The following is a 26,677-nucleotide window of genomic DNA, read 5'->3' on the forward strand; positions in this document are numbered from 1 at the left end:
CTTCTGAGCAAAAGATTTAGTGCCCTAGTATACAAGGCAGCCTCCTCTTCTCTGGGGGAATTTATTTGGGGAAAAATATATCTTATAGTCTGACATGGATGGTATTTGGAAGCTAGAATCCAATTCTAATCTTATTTGGAATAAAAGGCAAAAGGACTCGTTTTCCAGACCAATGAAAAGTCAGACTCAAATCTAAAAAAATGACAAGAGAAAAAGTAGCTAATTTAACATGAAAACAAGCCAATCAAACAGTTTGATTATCAATTTGTCGGCTTTATTGCTTTTGCATTTGAAGCTCAGCACAGCAAGGTATTGATTTCTTAGTAATTAAATTTCAGCACATTTGACAGCAAATGAAATCTCTTGGCATTCCAGTCCTAAACTTTGAAAAGCAATATTTTTAGAAACAATTGAGACTTTCCTTTGAAAATTATTTTAAAATATTTATTTTCTCATTTATCTGTACTGAACGGCTAGTGTTTTTTGGTTTTTTTTTTTTGTGAAATTAATGATGAAGTTATTGAAAGGGTGCCATCTTTCTAATGAGCTCTGCATATTTTTTTTGAAGCCTGACTCAGGAGCATACTCAGCTAGGCAACTGGGTTGATCCTACTCAGAAAAGACACAGGAGCAAACCATATAGAAAATAAAAACTTTATTTTTTCAAGTTTATAAGATAGTTCCCATTACATATAACATTATGGTCAAGGACTCGACAGCCACAAATGCCCGCAGTCACATAAATATATCCAATCAATGCCTTTTCCTGATAAATGAGGCACCTGAAGTCCAGAGGGTCATGTTTCGAGTAGAAGTCGTCCTTAATGGGATGGCTCCCATCAGTGCATTAGGAACTAGCCAAGTAACCTTGCATGCTAGAGCTCTCTGACTCGGGAGAGGAAGGGACAGGGCCTGCTGATCAGAGGTGGGCCAGAATTAGATGTTGTCTTGTGGTTAAGATATTTCAAAATCTAAGAATTTCGATTTGGCTTCTACAGCTTGAGTACTTGGGAAGTTTCAACTTTTGAATGAAAAGGGAAACCGATTTAGTGGTGAGAAACAGAAGCTTGGCTTAAGAGGGCTCCTAATGCCCGCTTCTGCAGGAGCAAGGAGAGAAAGGCCCGAAGCTCACCACCCCATGGTTTCAGCCATCGCTCCCCCAGGGAGAGGGAGTGTGTGGCTCCACCCCTAAACCCCTCTCCCTCTTGGTTCAGTGGCACTGACACCCATTCAAGGTAGTGAACATTGAGAAGCTCCATATGCTGCAGCTGGAGTTGGCCCATCAGATTCTGCTTGGAGCTTTAACGCGAACTAGTTTGTGTAAACTGCGAACAAGCTGTGGCACAAAGTCTCCTGGGACACTAGGTTTGCTCCCCCCAGTTGCAGAGCAGAAGACAGAAATACCCCAAACCAAATAAAAGCCCCACTAGGCATCTAGATCTGGAGCAGGCATCCACTCTCCTGGCCACCACCTGCTGCCCCAGGGGCACCGGACAGGGTGATGCTAAGGCACAGTCAGTTTTACATTCGAAAGGAAAACCACCTCTTAGACCCAGGACACGGCTGACAATTCCAGATCCCTTACTACAGATGGCCCAGCTCTCACCATGAAATGTGCAGACCCATCTTACAGAACCCATGGTGCCCAGCTGGGAAAGGGACTCATCAGGTGGGGACTCTTTTTGGTAGAGGGCTTTCCCCTAAACGAGAAGGACCCATAGTATCCTTTGGACCTCAGCCTCCAAGAGCTTGCTGCGCTGCCCACTTGCTTTCCTCTCCGGATCTCTGTGCCATGGAGGAGGAAAGCAGGTTTACTGAAGAGCACTGGGTTCCCTGGACGATTCATTTTGGCAAAGAGGAGCCAGGAAGCTCCCATTTCCTGTTTGCCCTCTGATCAACCAGAAAAGAGCAAAGACGGCACTGCCCAGGGAGCGTCCTCACCTCTCTTAGCCAGTTTCAAGTTCCTTTTGCAAAGACCTAAGCTATGCAGTCAGAGCAGGAGGGAAAAGGCCATCGGAAAAGGAGTCCCAAGTCATACTCTAGGAATAAAGAGCTCCCAGCAGGCAAGCAGAGGAAAGTATGTGAGTGTGTGCGTGTGCGTACTTGTGAGCATGATGCGCAGACTGCTCTGCAGTCTCAGCAGCCTGAAGCACAGCACCAACCGGGTGGCCTAGGAGCAGGGCAAGAAACCAACAGCTCTACTGCCAGGATGGGGTGGGGTGGAGGGGCCTGGAAGTAAAGATCGACCGTGCACCCTAGAGCACGCTAAGATCAATTATCAAGCAAGACAGAGCAGCATCCGGGCAACTATGGTGAACTCGGACCAAGAAGGTCCGCCTCAGACTATATATCCTCCCCCATCCAAAGGAAACAGCCCGAAGAGGCAGCTTGGTGATAAGCACTGATTTGAGCTCCTCTCCAAACACCTCTTACCTACAACTGAGTTATGAAGCACTTTCTCAATTCGTTCTGAAGGAATGTGTACACCAGCCTTTCTCTGGGTGATCTGGCATTAGAGGGAATCTGGCCCCTTCTGTGCTGGGAGCATCCGCAAGTGGATACGCTAAACCTCTGAGGGTAAGCAGTGATGGATGTGGTTGGTCAAGGACGCCGCCTGCTAAGGACCCAGACTGCATCTCTCTGAGGTGCTTATAAAATCACCTCTCTCCGTGCAACCTGGGAGAGGCTAAACTTCCTGAGCTCTAAGGAAGTTTATGCGGCCTGAGCGCGTGCCCAGGCTGCTTGTGGAGGGTGGGGCATCCACCAATACAGCTGGACTGAAGGCTGTGACTCGTACCTGGGCACCCACCCAACTTCCCAGAGGTCAGGTTGGGAGATGTTCCCGCGTTTGGCCCACGGTTGAGTTTTCAGGCATGGCGTAGGGGATCTACAACCTCATTTAAATCAGGTGAGTCTTTCTGGCTTTTGAGTTTCCCATTTTAGAAAGGGACTTGAGAAGTGGGAAGCGGATCCCGTAGGAAAACTGGGCTTTGATCACAGCCATCTGGTCTTCAGTTTCAGGCCGAGATCTGGGTAAATACATGCCCAGAACACCACTCACAGGGCTTAAAGGATTCAGAGCATGAAGTCCAATTCCTTAGTAGTTTTGGCCAAAATGCGGTTATGAGCCTCTTCTCAGACTTGATTTGACTACTTGGGTCCAAAGCCTGGGGACAGGCCAGAGCTGTGTGGGGGTGGATATGAGGTGCAGAGGGTGGACTAGCCTGGCACTGATGACTAAGAAGGGGGAGGCCCGGTGGGGATGGCCTCTGTTGGGGAAGGGTGCTTTCCTGCAGGAGGAAAAGTTGGAATCTTCCTGTTTCAAGGGCCAAAGAAGTGGACATTCCTAAGAAGCCTTAGGTCTTCTCTCCAGTTTGAAGGTAAGCCCTCGTTAGCTTTGACAAAGAGTCAAGCTGAAGGCTGAAAATTTACTAAGAAGAATTTCTAGGATTGTGCCATTTGGTCAAAAAGGGGAGGGATTGGGAAGGGGACTAAGGCTTCTAGGATGGGAAACAGCAAAGTCTAAAATTAATCAGTGTCCCAGGCCCCACAGTTCAGCCAACCAGGAGGTGGAAGCGTGGGAAGGAGCCCACCCTTGAGAGCAGACCACTGGAGCAGCTAAGGAGGTGCTACTGTTACAGAGAGGTATCTCAGATATTTCAGTTACGATTTTCCAAGGAAACTTTACACACCCTTTCTTGCTAGAAAAAGAAAGGGGGAGGGGAATCTGCTTCAGAGAGACCAGACCCTTACCTATAAAAATAACATATACATTCACTGGGAGTATGTTCTACAGCTAAGGAGATTACAAAGACTGCAAGAGATGTTATAAAAGTCTGCTGCGTTTATCCTATCACCACAAGTTAATAGCAGTTCTCAATCTGGTCATGGACGCAGAGTGCAACTCTGCCCCAAGGATTTCCTTTTCTTTTTCTTCATTTTTTTTGAAACAAAATAAAACAAACAAACAAAAAACCAGAAGAATTAAAAGCACTGTAGCTGCGGTGAGTCTATTGTTCTCTCAATCCAACTATCTCCCGCTCCTGTGCGAGGATGAACACGGGGCTGCAGCTCACGCACAGCAAAAATCAGCTTCATCTCTTGCAGCTGTTGGTTTTGATTGTGTTCTCGCCAGCATTCCATGGAGAAAGAGAGAGAGAATTCCCAGTTGGTTCCGGTCTCTGGCTCCCTTCAAGGAGTGAAAAGGAGCTCATGGGGAAGGCTCTTCATTCCAGTTTTTAGAGAAAATCAAGCTCCAAAGCCTGGTGGAGGGACACCAGGTCTCCGTGGTTTGTGATCCTCCAGAAGGGCATGTTGTGCTGGAAGGGGGAGCAGGGGTAACTGGTTAACTCAACTTCTTCCGGGAGCTCGTATTCATCCATACCCCTTCCTCTATAGACCTCTCCCCAAAGTACTCGGAGCCCTCTCTACTGCTACTACACTGTGAGATCATTATACTCATCAAATATGTATAAGGACTTTGTACTTCCCATGTGGCACAGTGGTCAGGAATCCACCTGCCAGTGTAGGAGACATGGGTTTGATCCCTGTGTCGGGAAGATCCTCTGGAAAAGAAATGGCAACCCACTCCAGTATTCTTACTTGGAAAATTCCATAGACGGAGGAGTCTGGTGGGCTGCATGCAGTCCATGGCTTGCAGAGTTGGACATGAGTGAGCGACTGAGCATGCACACAGGGACTTTGTATACACTTACATATGTGAGCGATTTTAATTAGGTTTCAGTGGTAACCCTGTGCTTTGAGATATACTTGTTAGCTACTATGTAGGACACTCAGATCAAATAAGATGACCCACGTAAGAAATCAGTATTAATATAATATTATTTTATAATATTACATTTTCACATATATCCTGGAATGTGAAGTCAAGTGGGCCTTAGGAAGGAAGCATCATTATGAACAAAGCTAGTGGAGGTGATGGAATTCCAGTTGAGCTATTTCAAATCCTAAAAGATGATGCTGTTAAAGTGCTGCACTCAATATGTCAGGAAATTTGGAAAACTCAGCAATGGCCACAGGACTGGAAAAGGTCAGTTTTCATTCCAATCCCAAAGATAGGCAATGCCAAAGAATGCTCAAACTAACGCACAATTGCACTCATCTCATATGCTAGTAAAGTAATGCTCAAAATTCTCCAAGCCCAGGCTTCAGCAATACGTTGAACCGTGAACTTCCAGATGGTCAAGCTGGTTTTAGAAAAGGCAGAGGAACCAGAGATCAAATTGTCAACATCTGCTGGATCATCAAAAAAGGAAGTTCCAGAAAAACAGCTATTTCTGCTTTATTGACTATGCCAAAGCCTTTGTGTGAATCACAATAAACTGGAAAATTCTGAAAGAGTGGGAATACCAGACCACCTGACCTGCCTCTTGAGAAACCTGTATGCAGGTCAGGAAGCAATGGTTAGAACTGGACGTGGAATAACAGACTGGTTCCAAATAGGAAAAGGAGTACGTCAAGGCTGTATATTGTCACCTTGCTTATTTAACTTATATGCAGAGTACATCATGAGAAACGCTGGACCGGAAGAAACACAAGCTGGAATCAAGATTGCCAGGAGAAGTATCAATAACCTCAGATATGCAGATGACACCATCCTTATGGCAGAAAGCGAAGAGGAACTAAAGAGCCTCTTGATGAAAGTGAAAGAAGAGAGTGAAAAAGTTGGCTCAAAACTCAACATTCAGAAAACTAAGATCATGGCATCCAGTCCCATCACTTCATCGCAAATAGATGGGAAAAAAGTGGAAACAGTGGCTGACTTTAATTTTCTAGGCTCCAAAATCACTGCAGATGGCGATTGCAGCCATGAAATTAAAAGATGCTTACTCCTTGGAAGGAAAGTTATGACCAACCTAGACAGCATATTACAAAGCAGAGACATTACTTTGTCAACAAAGGTCTGTCTAGTCAAGGCTATGGTTTTTCCAGTGGTCATGTATGGATGTGAGAGTTGGACTGTGAAGAAAGCTGAGCACCGAAGAATTGATGCTTTTGAACTGTGGTGTTGGAGAAGACTCTTGAAGAGTCCCTTGGACTGCAAGGAGATCCAACCAGTCCATCCTAAAGGAGATCAGTCCTGGGTGTTCATTGGAAGGACTGATGTTGAAGCTGAAACTCTAATACTTTGGCTACCTGATGCAAAGAGCTGACTCATCTGAAAAGACCCTGATGCTGGGAAAGATTGAGGGCTGGAGGAGAAGGGGATGACAGAGGATGATATGGTTGGATGGCATCACTGACTCAATGGACATGGGTTTGGGTGGACTCCGGAAGTTGGTGATGGACAGGAAGGCCTGGTGTATTGCCGTTCATGGGGTCACAAAGAATCAGACATGACTGAACGACTGAACTGAACTGAACATTTTCTTTTTTTTTTTTGAACATTTTCTTACAAATAGTCTATTTTCTATTAGGTGCAGAGCTGCAGGCCCAAATCTTGTTCATGACCAAGGTGCACAACATAGAGATCAAGGAAATAATAGTCCAGGTTCAATGCATGATACAGGATGCTTGGGGCTGGAGCACTGGGATGACCCAGAGGGATGGTACAGGGCAGGAAGTGGGAGGGGGGGTTCAGGATGGGGAACACGTGTACACCCGTGGTGGATTCATGTTGATGTATGGCAAAACCAATTCAATAATGAAAAGTAATTAGCCATCTGTATGTCTTCTTTGGAGAAATGTCTATTTAGTTCTTTGGCCCAAACACATGAAAAGATGCTCAACATCACTCATTATCAGAGAAATGCAAATCAAAACCACTATGAGGTACCATTTCACGCCAGTCAGAATGGCTGCGATCCAAAAGTCTACAAGCAATAAATGCTGGAGAGGGTGTGGAGAAAAGGGAACCCTCTTACACTGTTGGTGGGAATGCAAACTAGTACAGCCACTATGGAGAACAGTGTGGAGATTCCTTAAAAAACTGGAAATAGAACTGCCTTATGACCCAGCAATCCCACTGCTGGGCATACACACTGAGGAAACCAGAAGGGAAAGAGACACGTGTACCCCAATGTTCATCGCAGCACTGTTTATAATAGCCAGGACATGGAAGCAACCTAGATGCCCATCAGCAGATGAATGGATAAGAAAGCAGTGGTACATATACACAATGGAGTATTACTCAGCCATTAAAAAGAATACATTTGAATCAGTTCTAATGAGATGGATGAAACTGGAACCTATTATACAGAGTGAAGTAAACCAGAAAGAAAAACACCAATACAGTATACTAACGCATATATATATGGAATTTAGAAAGATGGTAACAATAACCCTGTGTACGAGACAGCAAAAGAGACACCGATGTATAGATCAGTCTTATGGACTCTGTGGGAGAGGGAGAGGGAGAGGGTGGGGAGATTTGGGAGAATAGCATTGAAACATGTATAATATCATGTATGAAATGAGTCACCAGTCCAGGTTCGATGCACGGTACTGGATGCTTGGGGCTGGTGCACTGGGACGACCCAGAGGGAGGGTAGGGGAGGGAGGAGGGTTCAGGATGGGGAACGCGAGTATACCTGTGGCGGATTCATTTCGATATTTGGCAAAACTAATACAATATTGTAAAGTTTAAAAATAAAATAAAATTTAAAAAATTAAAAAAAAAAATAATTAGCCTCCAATTAAAATAAATAAATTTATATTAAAAGAAAAGAAAATAATAATCCCACTATCTTAGGTGATCAGTCATGTACAGAATACTGTGTGCCATTCTGGAAGCCACATTTTAAAGAAACGCTTTGAAAAACGTGAGTGGTGGAAAACATGTTCTATAAAGTTGACGCTATGCTAAGTCACTTCAGTCGTGTCCGACTCTGTGCGACCCCGTAGACGGCAGCCCACCAGGTTCCCCGTCCCTGGGATTCTCCAGGCAAGAACACTGGAGTGGGTTGCCATTTCCTTCTCCAATGCATGAAAGTGAAAAGTGAAAGTGAAGTCGCTCAGTCGTGTCCGACTCTTAGCGACCCCATGGACTGCAGCCTAACAGGCTCCTCCGTCCACGGGATTTTCCAAGCAGGAGTATTGGAGTGGGGTGCCACTGCCTTCTCCGATAAAGTCGATGGTGGTTAGCCTTACCAATCATCTTGTTCAGACTGGTTGCAAGTTACCTGGAATATTGAAAGTCCCGAGAACACAGTTCTTTTGGCATGGAGCTCAGTGCTTTTTCAAGCCTACTGCTCACATATAATATTTTAAAAGGTCTTTAATATACAGAAGAGGAGGGCTTCCCTGGTGTCCAGTGGTTAAGAATCTACCTTCCAATGCGATCCCTGGTGAGGGAACTAAGATCCCAAATGCTGCAATTACTAAAGCCTGCACCCTCTAGAGCCTGTGCTCAGCAATTAAGAGAAGCCTGAGTATCGCAACTACAGAGAAGCCCTTGCACACTTTAACAAAAACACCCATCACAGCAAAAAAAGAAGAAAAAGAAAAAAAAGAGGAAGAAGACTTGTGCTCAGCAGTGCAAGATTAAGACCAGGAAGCAAAGGAGAAAGGTTAAGCTCAATGGAAGGAGGAACATTCTAAGAACCTGAACGACTCCACAGTGGAACAGGATACCTGAGAAGCAGTTTCCTCATCCTTAGGTATACTCAAACAAGGACTTGACAGAAAGTCTTCTGGCAAAGAGGCTGCAGAAAAGATCCCTCACAGGGAGGAGACTGACCTGGATGGAGCTCTAAGACATTTTCCAATGGCTATAGTCTAGGGCATCTACTTGGAGACATGAAGTCTGATAACACTTGAGTTGTTATCCTCCCCACTCCCTTCTTTAGACCAAGAAGCAGCAGCGCCTACATCCACTAGTGACTTCCCCAGAGGGCAACAAGCACTTTAAAATTAAAGTTTTGGAGATAACATATGAAAAAAAAAAAAAAAAAACCCAAAAACAAACCCTTGAAGAAAGTCCTTGAATTGCTACCTAGAGTGGCAAATGAAAACATAATTAGGTAATAATGCCACTGACTACCAAACGTAGTTCATTAACCGCTGCTGAAGGTTTGTGTGTTAACTAGATGGAAAAAACTCAGGGCAAATGGTTCTAGCTGGCAACCCAGCACCTCCATGTCTAAGAAACTGCTGGAAGAAAACTGAGGTAGAGAGGGAAAGAACTTCTGTAGGTCCATTTAGCAGATGAAAACTCTCAAAGAGAGTAAGTAAACTGTCCAAAGTCACAGAGCTATTAAATGGATGCAATGAGACGTGAACGTGTCTTCATAGCCAAGACTTTTTCATCTGCTGTTCCCTGTATTAAAAAGGGATGACCTGGAGTTGGGACTGCTTAGCAAGGAGGTTAACATCGGGATAATTTTTCCAGGGCTCAGGAGCAGGCAGGACTTTCTCTAAACAACTCCCAGTTGATCACACTGGTTTTTTGAGAATCCAAAGCCTAGGAAAGACTGAATGATTGGTCTTTTTGGTAGTGGAGTCTCACCCTCTTGAGAAAGCATTGCCCTGTAAGATGAAGATGAGGCCCACATCAGGTTTAATCATGTGGGCTCCTTGTAGGAGGGCTCAAAGATTTTAAGATTTTTAGCATGGCAGGGAGGAGAGAGAAAGGGAGGATCTAATAACTTATAGGGAAAACTGCACGGAGGGGGGAAAAATGACCCTTTTGCTTTTTCTGATAAAAGAAAAATGGGGACTTCCCTGTGGTTCAGTGGCTAAAACTCCATGCTCCCAATGCAGGGGCCTGGGTTCAACCTCTGGTCGGGGAACTAAATCCCACAAGCCACAAATAAGAGTCTGCATGCCACAACTAAAAGGCCCTGTATGCTGCAACTAAGACCCAGCACGGCCAAATAAATTAAAAAAAAAAAAAAAGATAAAATGGGAGAGGAAGGGAAACAGTGTAAGTGCACAATAGATTGTATAATTTCCGAGTTTTAGGATTCTCCTAACTGTTCAACGTATTCGCATATAGACTATGTTTTTTGCCATGGTTACCTGTTTGGCTGCAATTTCTTCATCTCGTCCATCTCCAATCACTACATATGTGACTTTTTTCCCAAACCTCGACACAATTCTCTCGAAGCAGCTCTCCTTACCTGATAAGAAAAAGACATTTGCTCTTAAGACATTCCTTCTTTTTTTCAATATCAAAGAAAAGGGATGCTGCTAGGTTCACCTGCCTGTGCTTAGACAAAATCAGGGTGGCAGCTAGAGACCCAGCAGGCCCTCTGCCCAAAGAGTGTGCAATAGTTCCATTCACACCACAGACTTTTTAGGCACTGGCTCTCTAGGTTCTCACTTTAGCAGTGAGGGTGAAGTCCCGAAGATCTGAGAGTGGGGGTTTCTATAAACACAGGGTGAGAGCTGTGCACACTTCCCCCCTCTTCCACAGCTCCTGGACTTCACGGCATACAGAGCAGTTTTCAAGTAATTCTTCCACTTAAGATAATCTGGTGAGATGAGATCCATCCTCTATTTCAGTAGATGGAAATACACCCAACTTGCCCCAGATTACAAACAAGCCAGTAGCTAGACTCTGAGCCTCTGACTCTAAGTCTAGGCTCTGGTCACTGTGCCACGAAGAAAGGATGATTTTTGAGGGGACACCATTAGTGAAAGAAAAAGATGAGGAAGTCCCTGATTCCTGGTGAGTAATGGGACAAACAGGCATTTCCTTCCAACCCTACATTTCCGAGAGAAACAGTTCTAGGCATGGGCCTTCTGTCTCTCAGGAGGGGAGGAGCCAGAGTATAGATGAATATGGCAGTGAATACGGCAGCGACGTCTGTCACAGCTGGAATTCCCTCCCTCATACTGTGTAACTACAACTGAGACCCTGTATCACTTTCAGTGACCTTGGGAAACGGGTGATTTAAACCCACTGCAGACAGTTCTTGGAAACACAGTAATGTATCCGAGCTCAAATCTCACCTGGAACCAACATCTAAACACACACATGACACTGCTTATGGCAAAGACACTATTTGCACCAGTAAATAAAATTATTTCTCTTGGCTCTCCCTTCACCATCTCTTAGGCTTTATTTCTATTTCTGCCATATTCTTCAGTTAAGTAAGGCCCTAACTCTGCTTCCTTTTTTTATTCTGCTCCATTAACCTTCTTGTCCTTCCCGATTCAAGTGACTTAACATCAGGGCTCCTGTGTGAATAAGAAAAAGGTGCCTCTTCCTCAAGGCACTTGAATGCCATCTGCTGGAAAACTGTTGTAATAAAATATACAAATACAGGAAATACACAAAGCTCAGATGACTAAAACATAAGTAACAAGAACCTTACACCCATACTCAGAAATCCTGGGTGGTACAGCTGAGCAACCGCAAGTCTGTGACAAGCCTAGCTCAGGGGGCACCTCAAACCTGGACCCGACTCTGGTGCACTCTTAATACAAGGGGCTTCAACCTCCCACTGCATACAAGGCTTGGTTTAGACGCACTTAGGTCCTTTTCAACGCTCCCACTACAACAGCACTGTCACGCCTTACTCTGATATCAAGCATTCAAACCATGTTTGCTGAGTAAATACACATTAATTTCACAAATGATTCAGGGGATGACACTAGTCCAGATCTTCAGCCCCAATTTAAGCATTAAATGATTCAACTAATAATGAGTTAATATATGTTCTTATTAAGTGTTAAAAGTTGTGTGTCTAATCCCACTCCAACCATTATGTCCTTACTACCTAATCCAACCTCTGCTAGAGCCACAGTCAAATTTATGATTTAGAGAAAAAACTTTTAGTAGGATCCTAAATCAGTAGAATTTTAGAAATTTCTCCTAAGACCTAACAAAGGGAAAGTCTTATATTTAGAAGTCAGAGACACTGAGATGTTTTCATTGTCCTGGCCTGCAACAATCAAGGAAGAAATACAATTAGGAATGTCTCCTCTAAAAGGATTAAGAATGAGCTATTAACAACTCAGAGTAAAGTAGTAGCCATTTGAAAAAATAATTCCAACATAGTTGGTAAATACATTTTCATTTTATACTTTCAAAATAATCCTAGAGATGAGCTTTCCTGTTCGGGAGGATGAGACCAATGAGTGGTAAGCTTACCAAATGTCAAGCAATAGAAGCTGTAACTGCAAGACGCCCAGGCCTGTGGAGATTTAGGTTCCTGGGCTTCCTCTATTAGAAATACTGTTGACATTTTCAGAAATGATCTTGAGAATTCTCTTTAATGTCCAGATCACAGAGTGGCCACGCAGAGAACTGCAATTCTGAAATAATTTCAGAGGAACTGAACAAACATTTCCTCTGCCCACTCTCATCTTACAGCTCTGTGAAGGCAAGCCTCAAGCCTCTCACTGTGGTTACCATGGTGCCAGGTACCACTGGAGCTCAGCTAATGAGCTCTGGACGAAATGAGAAAATCACCAAATAAGCACACTTATTGTCAGAAGGAATAAAGTCATGTCCATTAGTTTGATGAGCCTCTGAGTGCCAGGAAGCAGAATCAAGCACCACAGAAATCCCCCTTTCAGGTGTGGGAACCTAAGTGAATGATCAGAGCTCTTACAAAACACGCAGTAAAGCAGCAGGAGGAGCAAGCTCTGAGGGGAGGTTTCAGATGTATCTCCCCTATCAAAGCCCTTGTAAATGAAATAATTCAACACACAAAAAAAGAACAATAAAAACAAATGCCTGTACATCTACCACCAACCCAGCTTTGTCAAACCTTAACACTATAGAGTTGCTTTAGATAAAAAAAAAATATAAGAATGAGGGTTTCCCTGGTGGATCAGTGGTAAAGAATCTGCCTGCCAATGCAGGCGACATGGATTCAATCCCTGTTTGGGAAGATCCCACATGCTGCAAAGCAACGAAGCCTGCGCGCCACAACTATTGAGGCTGTGTTCTAGAGCCTGTGCTCCGCATCAAGAGAAGTCACTGCAATGAGAAGCCAGAGCACCGCAACTACAGAGGAGATGTGCCGGCCGCAACCAGAGCAAAGCCCACACAGCAACCATGACCCAACACAGCCAAAAGTAAAAAGAATTATATATATAAAGGAATAAGAATGAGATCATACAATCTGAAATTTTTGATGTATGCCTACTTACTTGACGCTATTCTTCGTCCTCCTTTCTCTATATATCTATAAACAGTGTATGGTTATTATTTTGAATTTTTTTTTACTTTTATGTAAATTTTGCATACTGTACATACTATTTGCAATGCGTTTTTTTGTGTTCAACACTTTTTAATACTAATCTTTAGGGATATATATAGGTTTAGTTCACTTACTTATAAGTGCTTTATAGTATTCCATTGTTTCATGTCTATTTTCTGTTCACAGACAGGTTCACCTGCTGTTTCTCATTATCTTTTACTATGAATAAGACTGCATAAAAAAAAGTCCTTACATGTACCTCCTTTTGCAAATGAGAATCACTCAAGGGAAGGAGCTGGCATATTTTAGGCTTTGCAGGTCATATGATCTCTGTTGCAACTATTCAAGTCTGCACTGTCCTGTGAAAGCAGCTATGGAAATGATCAGGCATGGCTTCTGTTTCAATAAAACTTTACAGAAACAGGCAGTGGGCAGAATTCAGTATGTGGCTGTAGTCCAAGACCCTCAAAGTAGTTTTTGTCAACCTAGTTTTTGTCAACCTATCATATTTTAATTTGCATTTTCTTAATTTGCAGATCCTTCATCGATGAGGTCAAAAAACCTCTCATACACATTTACTAACAATTTGGGTTTCCTTTTCTGCAAACTGGCTGTTCCAAGGTTTACGCCTACTTTTTTTTTTTTAATTATGTTGCTTATTGATTTGCAGGAGTTCTTTACTAATTAACAACTACATGTATTACAAATATCTTCTCTCAGTCTGTGACTTGGCTTGTCACTTTATGTCATCTTTCACTGTATATAAAAGTTCCATGCAACCAAAATGATTGGTTTTTTTGTTTTTTTAACACTATTTTTTGGGTCTCTTAAATGAAATCCCTCCCTACCTCAAGGTCATACAGATAGTTTTATATTTCTCTTTAAAATTGCAAATTTTGCTTTTCATGTTACATTTTTTATCCACCTGGAATTTTAGTTTTGCAAACAGCATAAAGAAGAAATCCAATTCTGCTTTTTCCCCCCATACAGAAAACCAATTATTCTAGCACCACTGACTGAGGGTAAGTCCCATGAGGACAGAGGATTCTGTCACGGCTATATTCCTGGTGCCCTGGCAATGCCTGACATCTTTTAATCTAGCGGATACCTAGAGTTCACCTTCACACTAGAGCTGTCTCCTCTGCTGCGGCAGGGAAGCAGGAACTGTAGACACAGACTGAAGCGTCTGCAGGGGCAGGAGACGGCTGTCACTGGGCCTTGTACAGCACATATGATTAGAGTGCGCTGCCTTCTCAGCAGAACAAGGTGGTTTTATTCAAACCTGGTGCCAATTAGTTTTATCAATTCAGCACATACTTATCAAGTACTTACTATTTCATATACTTAGTACTGAATACATTTTTAGCGGATAAAAATACCTTCTCATACACAGTCTGGTTTGATTTTCAAAACCTCTCTGGTAGTTAGTTTCTCATCTTACATGAGGAAACTGAGGCTCAGGAGATATAGTAATTTCCCGAAGAGCTAATAAGCAGGGGAATTAGGACTCTATCCTGGTCCTCAGTTTTTTTTTCTTTTTCTAACCATTTAAAAATGTATTTTTCAGTAATAATAAGCGTACTCACATTGTTGAGTGACAGTTCTCCAGAACTTTTCATTTTACAAAATTAAAATTCTATACCCACCAAGCAACAACTCCCTATTTTCCCTTTCCCCAAGCTTCTGTTAACCACCATTCTACTTTCTGTTTCTATGAATCGAACTACTCTAGGAACCTTATATATAAGTGGAAATATACAGTATTTATCTTTGTGTGATTGACTTATTAGCATAATGTCTTCAGGGTTCATACATACCCATATGACAGGATTTCCTTCCCTTTTGAGATTGGCTACTATCCCACTGTAAGTATATACCACCTTTCATTTATCCATTCATTTGATGGACATTTGGGGTTGCTTCCACCTTGGGGCCTTTGAGAATACTGTTACTATGAACACAGGCTTGCAAATATTTCTTTGGGATCTGCTTTGTAGTCTTTTCGCTATGTACCCAGCAGTGGGACTGCTGGGTCACCTGACGGTTCTGTTTTTAATTTCTGTGCAACAGCCAGACTGTTTTCCACAGCAGTTGCACCATTTTACACTCCCACCACAAGTGCACACGGGTTCCAAATTTTCCACATTCTTGCCACATTATTTTCTGTTTGTTTTTTTGATAGCAACTGTCCTAACAGGTGTGAGGGATTTAATCATTTTAAAGTACATAGCTTAGTCCTTGATTTTTAATCTGGTGTTTTTTTGATTATACTATACTGCAGCACTCGAAAGATAAATCTGAAATGAGGCACAGGTAGATTTCTAAACTAGGTATTATGTTCTTTCAAATGGAAAAGAAAAGAGCACAATACATTTTAAGTCTGATAGACTTGGATTTGAATCCTGTGAAGCTGTGAAGTCCTGAGTCAACCTGAACTGCCTCATCAGTAATGTCAGAAGAAAGCAGAGGATTATAGATATACCCATATGTAAAGTGTCTAACAGCAGGACTGGTAAATAATAAGAGCATCCTAAGTAGCAAGTATTACTGTAAGGCCAGTCACAAGAAACAGAATTGACACCGTACCAATTTTGGTAGCACTGTAGATGTTTTCAATAGGAAATATTTCTCCTAGCCCATATAGGAGAACCTTGGCCAGAGCTGGAACCAGTTGGGTTGTAGTGATCAGAACATTTACACAATTCTTTCTGTAAGGGAGAAAAAGACAATAAAAAGTGAAATCAAACCAACCTGGGAACAAGAACTCAAATGAGTCTTCTCTGTAGGATCTACTTGTGCAAAATGAACCTCAAAGCTCCTGGTATGGCATTTGCTCAGCGCCAACGCTCAGCTCCTGCTCCAGCTCAGGTTTACTCATCTTCCAAATTAAAAGGCAGAGATTCTGTGGTGGACACAGAACAGCCCCCTGCTCTCCCCTCATTTGCATTCTAGCTCACTGCACTGCTGGCAGACTCCACGAGCTCACGGCACTGACACTACACCACAGAAAACACGGCAAGGCTTTCAGCAGCAGTGGCACTTCATCTCAGTGCAGCTCAGCCCTTAAAGGAGACGCGACTTCAGTCCTCTCTGCTCGGCACACAACGGCGACACACAGGTCAGAATATACCTTCTTTTCACAAGTCTTTTCCCTTCACACATATCCACCCGTGGGTGTCAGTTTCTGTTTACTCTACTAGGCTGTTCGTCTGGAATTCTTGCTTTGGAGGAGGGACGAATAAGGCTATGTTTTTATTTCCCATTCTAAGCTTTGAGCTCAAATCTCCTTATCTGCTTAATGTACCCTTTTTCTTTTGAATCCTGCCTTCCTGAGTAGGCTGCGCTACATTTCTTTGGAGCTTCCTGTATTCAGGGTATTTGTAAAGTCTCCTCCATGTACTCTTCGATGTTATCAGGCACATCCACCTCCAGTGCTGGACACTCTGGGTTACTGAGTATAATTTTGTGAGCAAAAAGTAAGAGAAAAGAAAAAGATGTTCAAAACTCTAAGGCATGCTGATAGAGTAAAATGGCCTTGCCTCCCATCTGTGAATCCTTGCCTGCATCACTGAACTCCTCTCACCCTTCCCCACAGCCTGTTTTCGGGAATGGCCTTATCCTGGACCAGGGTGGGAGAAAGAATCTCTCTGAGAGGATAAGACCTAGAAAAAGCATTTCCATACCTGGACTGGATGAGAAGTAAAGACTTCAAGGCAGTTCCTAACCAGGAATCTGTTAAAACTTCAATTTCTGCTCTTAGTCTCTGCAGTGCTTCCTTTCTCTGGGGACTGAGGAGCCCTTTGGGAATAAAAGAAGACACAGTCATCATTTGACAAGATCCATGCTGGCATTGAGAAAGCAACTTCTACATTTAATTTGGAAATAGTGTGTTACTGAAGTAGCTACTGAGCTAACACCTCTCTCTCCTTGATAAGGCCCTGGAGTAGTCTACTCAACATGCCTTTTTGACTCTTTCCACCACAGTCTTTCGCTTGGTGTGGCATAACCACAACAAAATCAGCTGAGAGAAACACTGTGATTAGGATCTGGCTCAAGCTCATTCTTTCATTAACCAACCAGTAACATCATCTGCAGACTGGTGGACCATACTTTGAGTAGCACTGGTATAGACGTGACATCAAGAAGCAAAAAAAGGGGGAACAATTACAGATGGAAAAGCCCACGGCATTTTCAGTCTCTTTCTAAAGAAAACAACAGAGCAACTGATGTCTTTTGGTCTCAGAAATCTTCCCACTGACATACACTGCTCCCAAGGCGATGATGGTGCTTTCACCTTCTTCAGAACACATCAACCTGAGATTCCAGGTTGAATCACCAAATTCTGATCATCTGTACTGTACTTACTTCTGAAACAACTTCAGCTGATGAGAGACTGAAGCACTGCTTTAAGATCAGATAACTAAACACAAAACAAAAAAGAGTTCATCTGATTGGAACATGTTATCAGATGCTTGAGTTAGTATATTCAAATAATAAATCTGGCTCTAATTTTTCTACGGTGAAGGTAAAAAGAAATTCTACTACCAGTACGCCATAAAAACAGAAATCTAGTATAACTTTATAATTTATTTTCAGACAGATGGTTTCACAATGTAAGCCTGCAATTTGATGACTCTCAATATTTCTGATAAAACAAAAACCAAACAAATATACGTCATGTATGACATACACAAGCAAGCCTATGTCACAGGTTTAACTACTATGATGTAGCACTTTTGTTAATTCACTTAAAAAAAAAATACAGGTGGATATTACTTTTAATATGTTTCCCAGGGTAGGCTCCAAGGATTCTCACAGAGGGTTATAAAGCACTTCAGGAAACCAGGTCGAGACACTCACTGGGCAGAAAATGGACCAGACACAGAGGTTGTATATGAAAACTAATAAAAGAAAGGCTAATATCTGTGAGAGAGAAAAAACAAAATGACCTGATTGCCAAAATAAAAAGTACCGGGGCCTCTCTTGACCCAGGGTCATATATTTCTAGGCAGTCCAGGGAATCCCTGAAACACCACGCAACGTTCTGTGTGGATGTAGGAGTTTGAGGGTGATGGTTCAGTTTTCAATATTTTCTCACAAGGGCATGTCACTGAAGAGGGGTCTGTATGAACGTAAAGTGCACTGGACTGAGAGTCCAGTCGTGGTATGGCCACTAAGTTGCTACGAGACCGGCCTTTGTGATCCTCATCATGGACCATCAGTTTTCTCAAATGCAAAATGAAGGATTTAGATTAGTTCTCTACTAATGTCTCTTCTCATTCAAACAATCTATGGCTAATTAATTCCAAATATATGAATTTTAGGCACAATGGTACCTGATATGTGAGACATATCTGGGCAGAAAGGAAGTCCAAGGTCCTTCAAATCACAATGCATGGATGGATACTGCCAACCTATCAAGCTGGACCTAGTTTTCCATCCACTATAAACCTGGTCGCTAATTCTACCTGACTTGTCCTGATGGCTAGATAAATCTGTCCAAAAATATGGCAACCTCTTAAATATTACTGACAGTAATTGTGAATCCAGAAAAAACACATGCCATTAAACATGATCTATGGAACACATTTCCTTTAAAAAGGAAAGCTGTCTAAAAAGAACAAGAGAACTTGGTGAAGTTATGCTAAGAAGAGTCCATGAGGAATGCAGAGCTTCCTCCCCACAGGGTTTCAATCAAACCCCATTTTTAAAATACAGAGTTAAAATGTCCCTGTGTCACAAATTCATAATCCAGGAGCTCTAAGGTAAACCCTAGAAAGGAAAACAGGAAATCAGAACAAAAGAGAAAATTAGCTGGTTATATGCCACACTTACCACCCACGTTGCTTTTATGCTTATCATAGATTTCTCTCACTTTTCGGTAACGGAAAGCCAATTTCCTCATCCAGTCCACACCTCCCTGGACGCCCACAGACGAACCATGGCTGCCACTGCCTCCCGAGCCGCTGAAACCATCTGTCGAGAAACTGTAGTTGCTGCAGAGAGAGAGGATGATGAAAATGAAAATCTATACCGCACAGAGTTTTCAGCTGAAGGCCACCTGAGATTCTCTGTCCTAATCCACAGGCATCTGACATCAAAGCCGTGAGACTCTTCTTCCTTAATCTCTGTATGTCAGAGGCTATCTTCCATCGGTCCACCATCTCACCCCTGTTACTTCTATCAGAGAAAGGATGGAGAGGGAGAGCAAGAGGGGCAGGAACAATTTGAGCGTCAGCATCCCCTAGAGGCTGGCTCCAGATGGACCATCCTTTCACTAATGATAGATGACATCTTACAGTGAAAAAAAGCCTTCAGAATATAAAATTTTTTGTACACACCCACAATATGATTGCAACTATGTAAAAAGGAGAAATGTGAAAAATTAATGGGAGGAATGAACCCCAAGTTCTAGCAACAGTAAGAAAATGGGAATGTTCTCCTTCAGGGATCTGTCGACTCGTTAAGTTCATGGGCCACTACTCCTCTCCTAACTCCATTCCCTTCGGGTACAGACTGTATATGAATGTAAATAGAATGTGGTGGAACTGATGGTGTCAGGCTTTAGAGACCAGACTTCTCTTACAGGGCTTGCTCTAAGTGTCAGATGTCACATGAGAACACTCAAGCTGCTCCGTGAAGGGGCACAGTGAGGCCTGAGGCCTCCTGCTAGCAGCCACACACAACAGGTTGGAAGCAGGTCCTTGGCTCCACTCAAACCTTCAGATGATTTTAACTCCAGCTATCTTGATTTTAACCTCAAAGACCCTGATTCAGAACTACCCAGCTAAGTTACTTTCAAGTTCCCAAACTACGGAAACACTGAGATGATCCATGATCATTGCTTTAAACCACTAGGCTTGGGAGTAATCTGTTACACAGCCATAGACAGATGTTACAGTTAAAGCCTGGGCAGGATGGCTACTTCCTAAGTCAAGATTAAAAATGACTGATGGGATTAGGGACAACTTGGTTCAAAAATCAAAACAGAATTCCCTAAGTGTGAGATTCTATATTTAAGGAAAAGCTGCCCATAAAAAGATAGGCCATTACTAGTTAGCCATATGTATGTGCTGTGCTTGGTTGCTCAGTCCTTATCTGATTCTGTGACCCCCATGCACTGTAGCCCACCAGGCTCCTCTGTCTATGGAATTCTCCAGGCAAGAATACCGGAGTGGGCTACCATTCCCTTCTCTAGTGGATCTTCCCCACCCAGGGATCGAACCAGGGTCTCCCACATTGTGGGTAGATTCTTTACCGTCTGAGCCACCAGGGAAGCCCAGACATATGTATACGAGAAACAAAAGAGCACTAGAGCTCAGAGTGGATTGTAAACTGCTTCAGACCAAGCTTTCTCCTAAAGTAAGTAAAATCTCTTAAGAATGGTGCCCTTCACAGCTGTGCAAGACCCAACACGCACGGCTGGATGCTGCTCCCGAAGGGAAACCTCTCCTCCTCCTCAGCGCCTCAGGGCTGTCTGTGTCCTTACTAAGTGATGTGTCCAGATCTGCTCTAGAGTTGAGAATGCACAGAGGAAACAATTTTAGGGTAGACACATGGAAAAACTTTTTGCCTATGGAAAGGGATAAACATTAATAAAATAAATTAACATGAAAAGATGTGACAATTTTTTTTTTTTCTAAAAGTCTTTAGATATAAGGGAGACAAATTTTTGGATTATTCTTAGCTAAAACTACTGGGCTAGAAGACCGTAGCCAAGAGAGACAGGAGGGGACTGAGCAAGCATTTTGCCACTGAGACCTCCCTGGTTTAGTGTTCACTGTGATATTAATGTTTAAGATTGTCTTCCATACGGTCATTTGACACCACCAGACCCCTACCGTATAACTTCCTTGGTGAAATTACCTGATGCTTATTTCTATCTAAGACTAACCAATCTGGAAGCACACTTTTCTTGACTGAAAATCTGGCCAAAGAGAAACTAGTATATCCTTTACTTTGGAATGCTTTTGTCTCATTCCATCATGCTCCCCAATCTCTAAGATTATACTCAAAGTCTACTGTGTTGAGAAGGCCACTCCAGTGTTGGCACCACTGGCTTCCCACAACCATTGGAATTACTTTCTACTCTATATCCCATCACATTTTCTACGGTCACCTTCTCTCACCGCATGCCATCATCAGCTGTCTTTGTTTCTATCTTCTCTAATAGACTGTGAGCTCTTTTAGGCCATGTCTTAATCACCTTTGTTTGCCTCTGAACCTAGTCAGTGTCTCGTGCATAACAGGTATACTGATGTTTAAGATATCATTGTTTTTATTACCTCAAGTCTTGGCCATTGTCATCAGAAGCCACATCTTCCACATGCACCTGGTCACACTCCTGTTAAAAGACAAAACCACCCATTATTTCATCCCAGAGAGCAGTTCTATTATCACCATGATATATTGTAAAAATACCACAAACAATGGCAGGATGATGAAATACCTTATGGTTTCTTATGTGTGGAGGATCAGTCTCACCCCCGTTGCTGTCCACCTTCTTTAAAGGCCTAATTTATATTCCTCAGTCTTCATGCAATCTTCCTTAGCCATACCAGCCCACAGTTCTACTCTTATCTCAATAGTTCATTTTCCCCACAGCCCATGGGTATAAGCACAAGCTCCCTTATATTGTCAGGTGTGCCTATGTCCTACATTAGGCTAAGTTCTATCACAGTGTAGGTCTCTTATGGCACAACCATATCTTACATCTCCTTTTGAACCCTCCAGTCTAGTCCAGTGCCCTTATGTAGCATGTACTCAGTAAGTTTTTGCAGACAAAAAAGATGCTGGTAGAGTGTGTGCAGTATCAAAACCGAGAATGACTGAAATAGAAATTTGTAAATTCAAACTTAGAAGAGGTCACCTAAGTCAATCTCCTCATATTCTAAAAGTGAGATAAATGATTGGCCCAAGGTCATAAAACTAGTGAGTGGTAGAAAGAAACTAGAAGGAGCTTAGGTCTTTCGATTTGAATGCACGGGTTCTTTAAGCCCACACTACTACTGAGGTAAAATACCACCCACTGCCTAACTGACAGATGTATTCCTCTGACACCACCTAGGGCGGTGCCATGGTGTCCACCTGCATCAGAATCCTCTGGGGAAGATTTTTTAAAATGCATATTTTTGAATAGAATTTCTGTGAGTGAAGTCCTAGAGTCTTCATTTTTAACAAGCTCCCCAGGTGATTCTTATGCCCCCTGAAGTTGAGAACCACTGACCTGGGGGGCAGGAACACATTCAGGTCAAATTCTTCACAGAACTTTCAGTCCTGAGTGAGGACTATGTCTAGAAAATCATTACAAATACAATTTGGCAACAATTACTGGCACATAGTAGGTTTTCAATAAATGTTTGCTGAATAAAAACTATAATGTTCCAATTTATCAACATGTGAAGTTGATGGAAGATTAAAGCACTGTGGAGCTTACATAAAAGTACTGGAGTTTAGAGCCCTACTAATTTAACTTGTTGGAGAATTGCTGAGTAGAACTAGACTGTGTTTGAAAAGAGAGAGGATTACTTTGTGTTTATTTTACTTTAAAATTTCCACTATTTAAAAAAGTAGGTAATACATGTCTTACAGAGTTCAAAATTCAAAAGGACATTAAGTGACAAATCTGCTCCTTCCCACCTCAGTGTCTTGGCAAGGCATTCTTATCTTCAAAGAGAACAACTGTTACTAGTTCCTTGTATAGGGTAACTGCTTAACTGAGGCCCAGAATGGGGAGATAACTTTCCTAACTTGGTACTCGAGTCTGGTCCTCTGACTCCTGGTCCTGTGCTCTCTCCACTACACCATGTTTACCTCAAAGATGAACTCAAATGTCAAACAAAACAATTAACCAAGAAGCTCTCAGGGTTTCCAGGTTTCCCTCCACCTAAATATAAAATGATCTGGACTTCACGGCTTACACATGGACAATAAGCAAGTACAAAATACAACAAGTTAAGAGTAGCCCTCTACAGATCTGACAAATCAAGAGACTATCTTTTAAGAAGGTAAAACTGAAGAACAGTCAAAATATAATTAAGAGTACAACCAATGCCACATTCTATATATTATTTAATATAGATGAGTAAATTAGAATATTGGTCTATGTATCAGTGCTTTACCTGATGGGATGGCACTGCCCCTAGAGCTAGATCACTTCCAAATATGCTAACAAAATCAAATTTTTGAGCCAATAAAACTGAAGCCCAGAAACAAGACTGTGCTGACCTAACCAAGGAACTATTTCTTCAAGACTATGTATACCTAAGTGCCCAGCTGGCCTTACCATACCTACCCTGTTTAACCACACTTCCTCTAAATGCAAAAATCACAGTCTCAATAAATAAGTTATGGAACAAAGTGTTTCACTGAAGCACAGAAACAATTTAAAATGCATACCTCTAGGTCATTGAAAAATAGATGTGTGTCAGCCACTTCAAAAATCATTTCTTCCATTGTTAAACCTGAGCCGATCACTACTGTTGGGTCCTGAAAGGCAATAAGAGAATTTGTTTGACTTGGCACTTACAGCACCAGTTCTTACCTCTAAATGTTTCAAAATTATTTGAGGTCAAGGCCAAAACAACACTGGCCCACAACAGTGCTTCTCACTATTACTGATGCAATTTCATTCACAGGTGTAAGAAGCTTAGATTGTGCAAAGTTAAAAATTTCAGGACTTTAACCCACTTAAAAAAAAAAAAAAGAAAACAAATTTTGGAAAAATTCCCTGCTTCAGCAGAAATTCTAACTATTGCTAAAATATTGCTATTGTAATACTCATTATCTTACACACACACACACAAATACACACACACACACACACACAGTATAACGCTGGAAGTCAGTAATCTGACAATCTAAACAACCAGGAAATCAGTAAAGAAATATTTGTAGGAAAACCAATGCACATAGCTTTAAAAGGAACTATCAGACCTTCACTTAGAGGTGGTATGATCTTATTTTGTATACTTCCATAACCAGTCTTGTTATAGAGTATATAAGCGTATGTTAGTTTACCAGCCTAGATACTAAAAGCCTACGGAAAATACTTCTACTAGAAACAAACAGTGACAATAAGAATTAATTAGGGGTAGATAAAGTAGGATGGTAAATGAGGCAGATATTTTTATAAAATTTATTCACAGAAACTAAAAAAAAAAAAAAAAAGGAACCTGGAGGTAATTTAGTATAGAAATATACCGACAATACCTCAAAAACAGCTCATCCCTCTATCAAAACTGATGTTACTACTGATGATTAAACTTAAATTCTGCTCGGTACATTTTCATTTAAGAAGCTATATAATCTATTTTAGAAAGTTATTTAATATTTTAAATGTACAGATCTCGCAGATTCTCAGCTAAATGAAATGCTCAGTTGGGACTGTCGCATGTGATGTAAGGGACAACAGATCAGTCTTTGGAGCACGTAATCCTGAGACTCCACTCTGTTTTGAGTTCAGTCCCATACTTAGTCTTTACCACCCTTCACCAACTTCAGCTTTCAGTACTAGTCCAAGGTCTAGTTCCCAGCTTTATAAACTCTGCTTGACCATGTAGTCTGCCTGCTATAAGCCACCAGGTGAAGTTCTATGTGAAAAGTGAAAGGTCAATAGGTAAGATGGAGATAACAGAGACAGTGATCTTGGCTACCTGCACGCATAGAGAGGGACAGTTATAACAAAGGAAGAAAGACTCAAATTACCTTTCCATACTTCTGGGCATAGGATCCAGTAAGAAGGGAGTGGAAGATGATGATGGTTTCATCTAAGTCCCACAGAAATACCCGCTGAATGAGGGAAATATTTTAAAAAATGAGTGAGCATCTTTTTAAATCATAGTAGAATGAAACAAGTAATCAATAACAGAAGAAAAACTGAGAAATTCACACATATGTAAAAATTAATATAATCTTAAACAACCAATGGATAAAAAAGAAATAACAAGTGAAATTAGAAAATACCTTGGAATGAAGACCAAAAAACAACGTACCATAATTTATGGGATGCTGTGGAAACAGTTAAGAAGGCATTTTTTTTCTTTTCTTTTTAAGGCCACACTGTACAGCATGGGGAATCTTAGTCCCCCAACCAACCAGGGATCAAACCTGGGCCCCCTGCATTGGAAGTAGGGAGTTTTAACCACTGGACCACCAGGGTCCCAAAGGAAATTTATAGTTCCAAATGTGTACCCTAAAAAAGATCTCAATCAATAACCAAACTGCACAATTTACTCTGCTAGACAAAGCCAGTAGAAGGAAGGAAAAAATAAAGTTAGAAAAGGGTAGGAAAAAGCAGAAGATAGGAAAAAAAATAGAGAAAATCAACAAAACCAAAAGTTGGTTCTTAGAAGAGATCTATATAATTGACAACGTCTGGTTAGACTAGCTAAGAAAAAAGACAGAAGACATAAATTAATAAAATCAGAAATGAAAGTGGGGATATTATACCAATTTTGAAGAAATAAAAAAGATTTTATAATCCTTTATACTATGAAGAGTTATACATCAATAAACAATCTAGATGAAACAACAAATTCCTAGAAATATACAATGTGCCAAAACTGATTCAAAAAGGAAAAGAAAATCTGAACAGACCTTTAACTGGTAGGAGGCTGAATCAATAACAAAAAACATCCCAAGAAAAGAAAAGGCCAGGGTCAGATGGTTTCACTGGTGAAGTCTACCAAACACAATCCTTCAGACCTTCCAAACTGAATAGGCAGGAACACTTCCTAATTCACTCTGTGAAGCCAGCAAATCCCTGATACTGAAGTCAGATAAAGACAAGACAAGAAAGCTACAGACCAGTCTCTCATTTGAACACTGATGCAAAAACCTCAACAAAACAGCGGCAAACAAAGGTCAGCAGCATATGGAATTATACATCAGGACCAAGTAGGATCTGTTCCCAGAATGTAAGAACGGTTCAGTGTAGGGAAAAAAAATCAATGTAATATACTGCATTAACTGAACAGAGGAAAAAACCCACATGGTCATCTCAACTGATGTAGAAAAAACTGATCTGACAAAACTCAGCACACTTTCATGATAAAAACACTCAATATACTAGCAACTTCCTTATCATGATAAGGGTCATATATGAAAAACCTACAGCTAATATCATACTCAATGGTGGAAAACTGAAAGTGTTACCCCTGAGATTAGGAATAAAAGAAGTATGTCTCTGTTTTCATCACTTCTATTCAAACATGGTACTGGAAATTCTAGCCAGAATAAGGGTAAAAGAAATACCCAAGAAAAGGGTAAAAAAGGTACCCAAACTGGAAAGAAAGAAGTAAAATTATCTCTGTTCACAGATGATGTGATCTCACACAGAGAAAACCTTTAAGAACCCACAAAAAATTACTGAGAGCTACTAAAATGAACTCAGAAATCAGCTGTTTCTATAAGCTTGAAATGAATAATCCTAAAAGGAATTAAACAAAAGCATAAAAAATAATAAAATATTTAGGAATAAATTTAACTGATAGGTATTTAGTATATAAGTCCTGAACTATCAAAATTCCAACACTGTTTTTGTTGTTGTTGTTTTCCAACAC

The 26,677-nt window shown here is 41.6% G+C and overlaps 1 protein-coding gene across 4 annotated transcripts in view; it reads right to left on the reverse strand.

Moving 5' to 3' along the window:
* Positions 1 to 640: 640 nt before the first annotated feature.
* The window catches only part of EYA3 (EYA transcriptional coactivator and phosphatase 3), a 94,996-nt gene continuing 68,959 nt past the window's right edge, over positions 641 to 26,677 (reverse strand). For all 4 annotated transcript variants that reach the window (XM_070383842.1, XM_070383847.1, XM_070383831.1 and 1 more), the window contains 8 exons: positions 24,822 to 24,905; positions 23,514 to 23,603; positions 21,401 to 21,459; positions 18,951 to 19,111; positions 16,799 to 16,913; positions 15,702 to 15,823; positions 9,979 to 10,079; positions 641 to 4,319 (listed from right to left, as the gene is read on the reverse strand). In XM_070383842.1, coding sequence (XP_070239943.1) covers positions 4,239 to 4,319; positions 9,979 to 10,079; positions 15,702 to 15,823; positions 16,799 to 16,913; positions 18,951 to 19,111; positions 21,401 to 21,459; positions 23,514 to 23,603; positions 24,822 to 24,905 — 813 coding nt within the window. In that variant the 3' untranslated portion in view covers positions 641 to 4,238. The remainder of the gene's footprint in view (positions 4,320 to 9,978; positions 10,080 to 15,701; positions 15,824 to 16,798; positions 16,914 to 18,950; positions 19,112 to 21,400; positions 21,460 to 23,513; positions 23,604 to 24,821; positions 24,906 to 26,677) is intronic.

Source organism: Bos mutus, chromosome 2 (assembly GCF_027580195.1).
Source record: "Bos mutus isolate GX-2022 chromosome 2, NWIPB_WYAK_1.1, whole genome shotgun sequence".
Taxonomy (NCBI): domain Eukaryota; kingdom Metazoa; phylum Chordata; class Mammalia; order Artiodactyla; family Bovidae; genus Bos; species Bos mutus.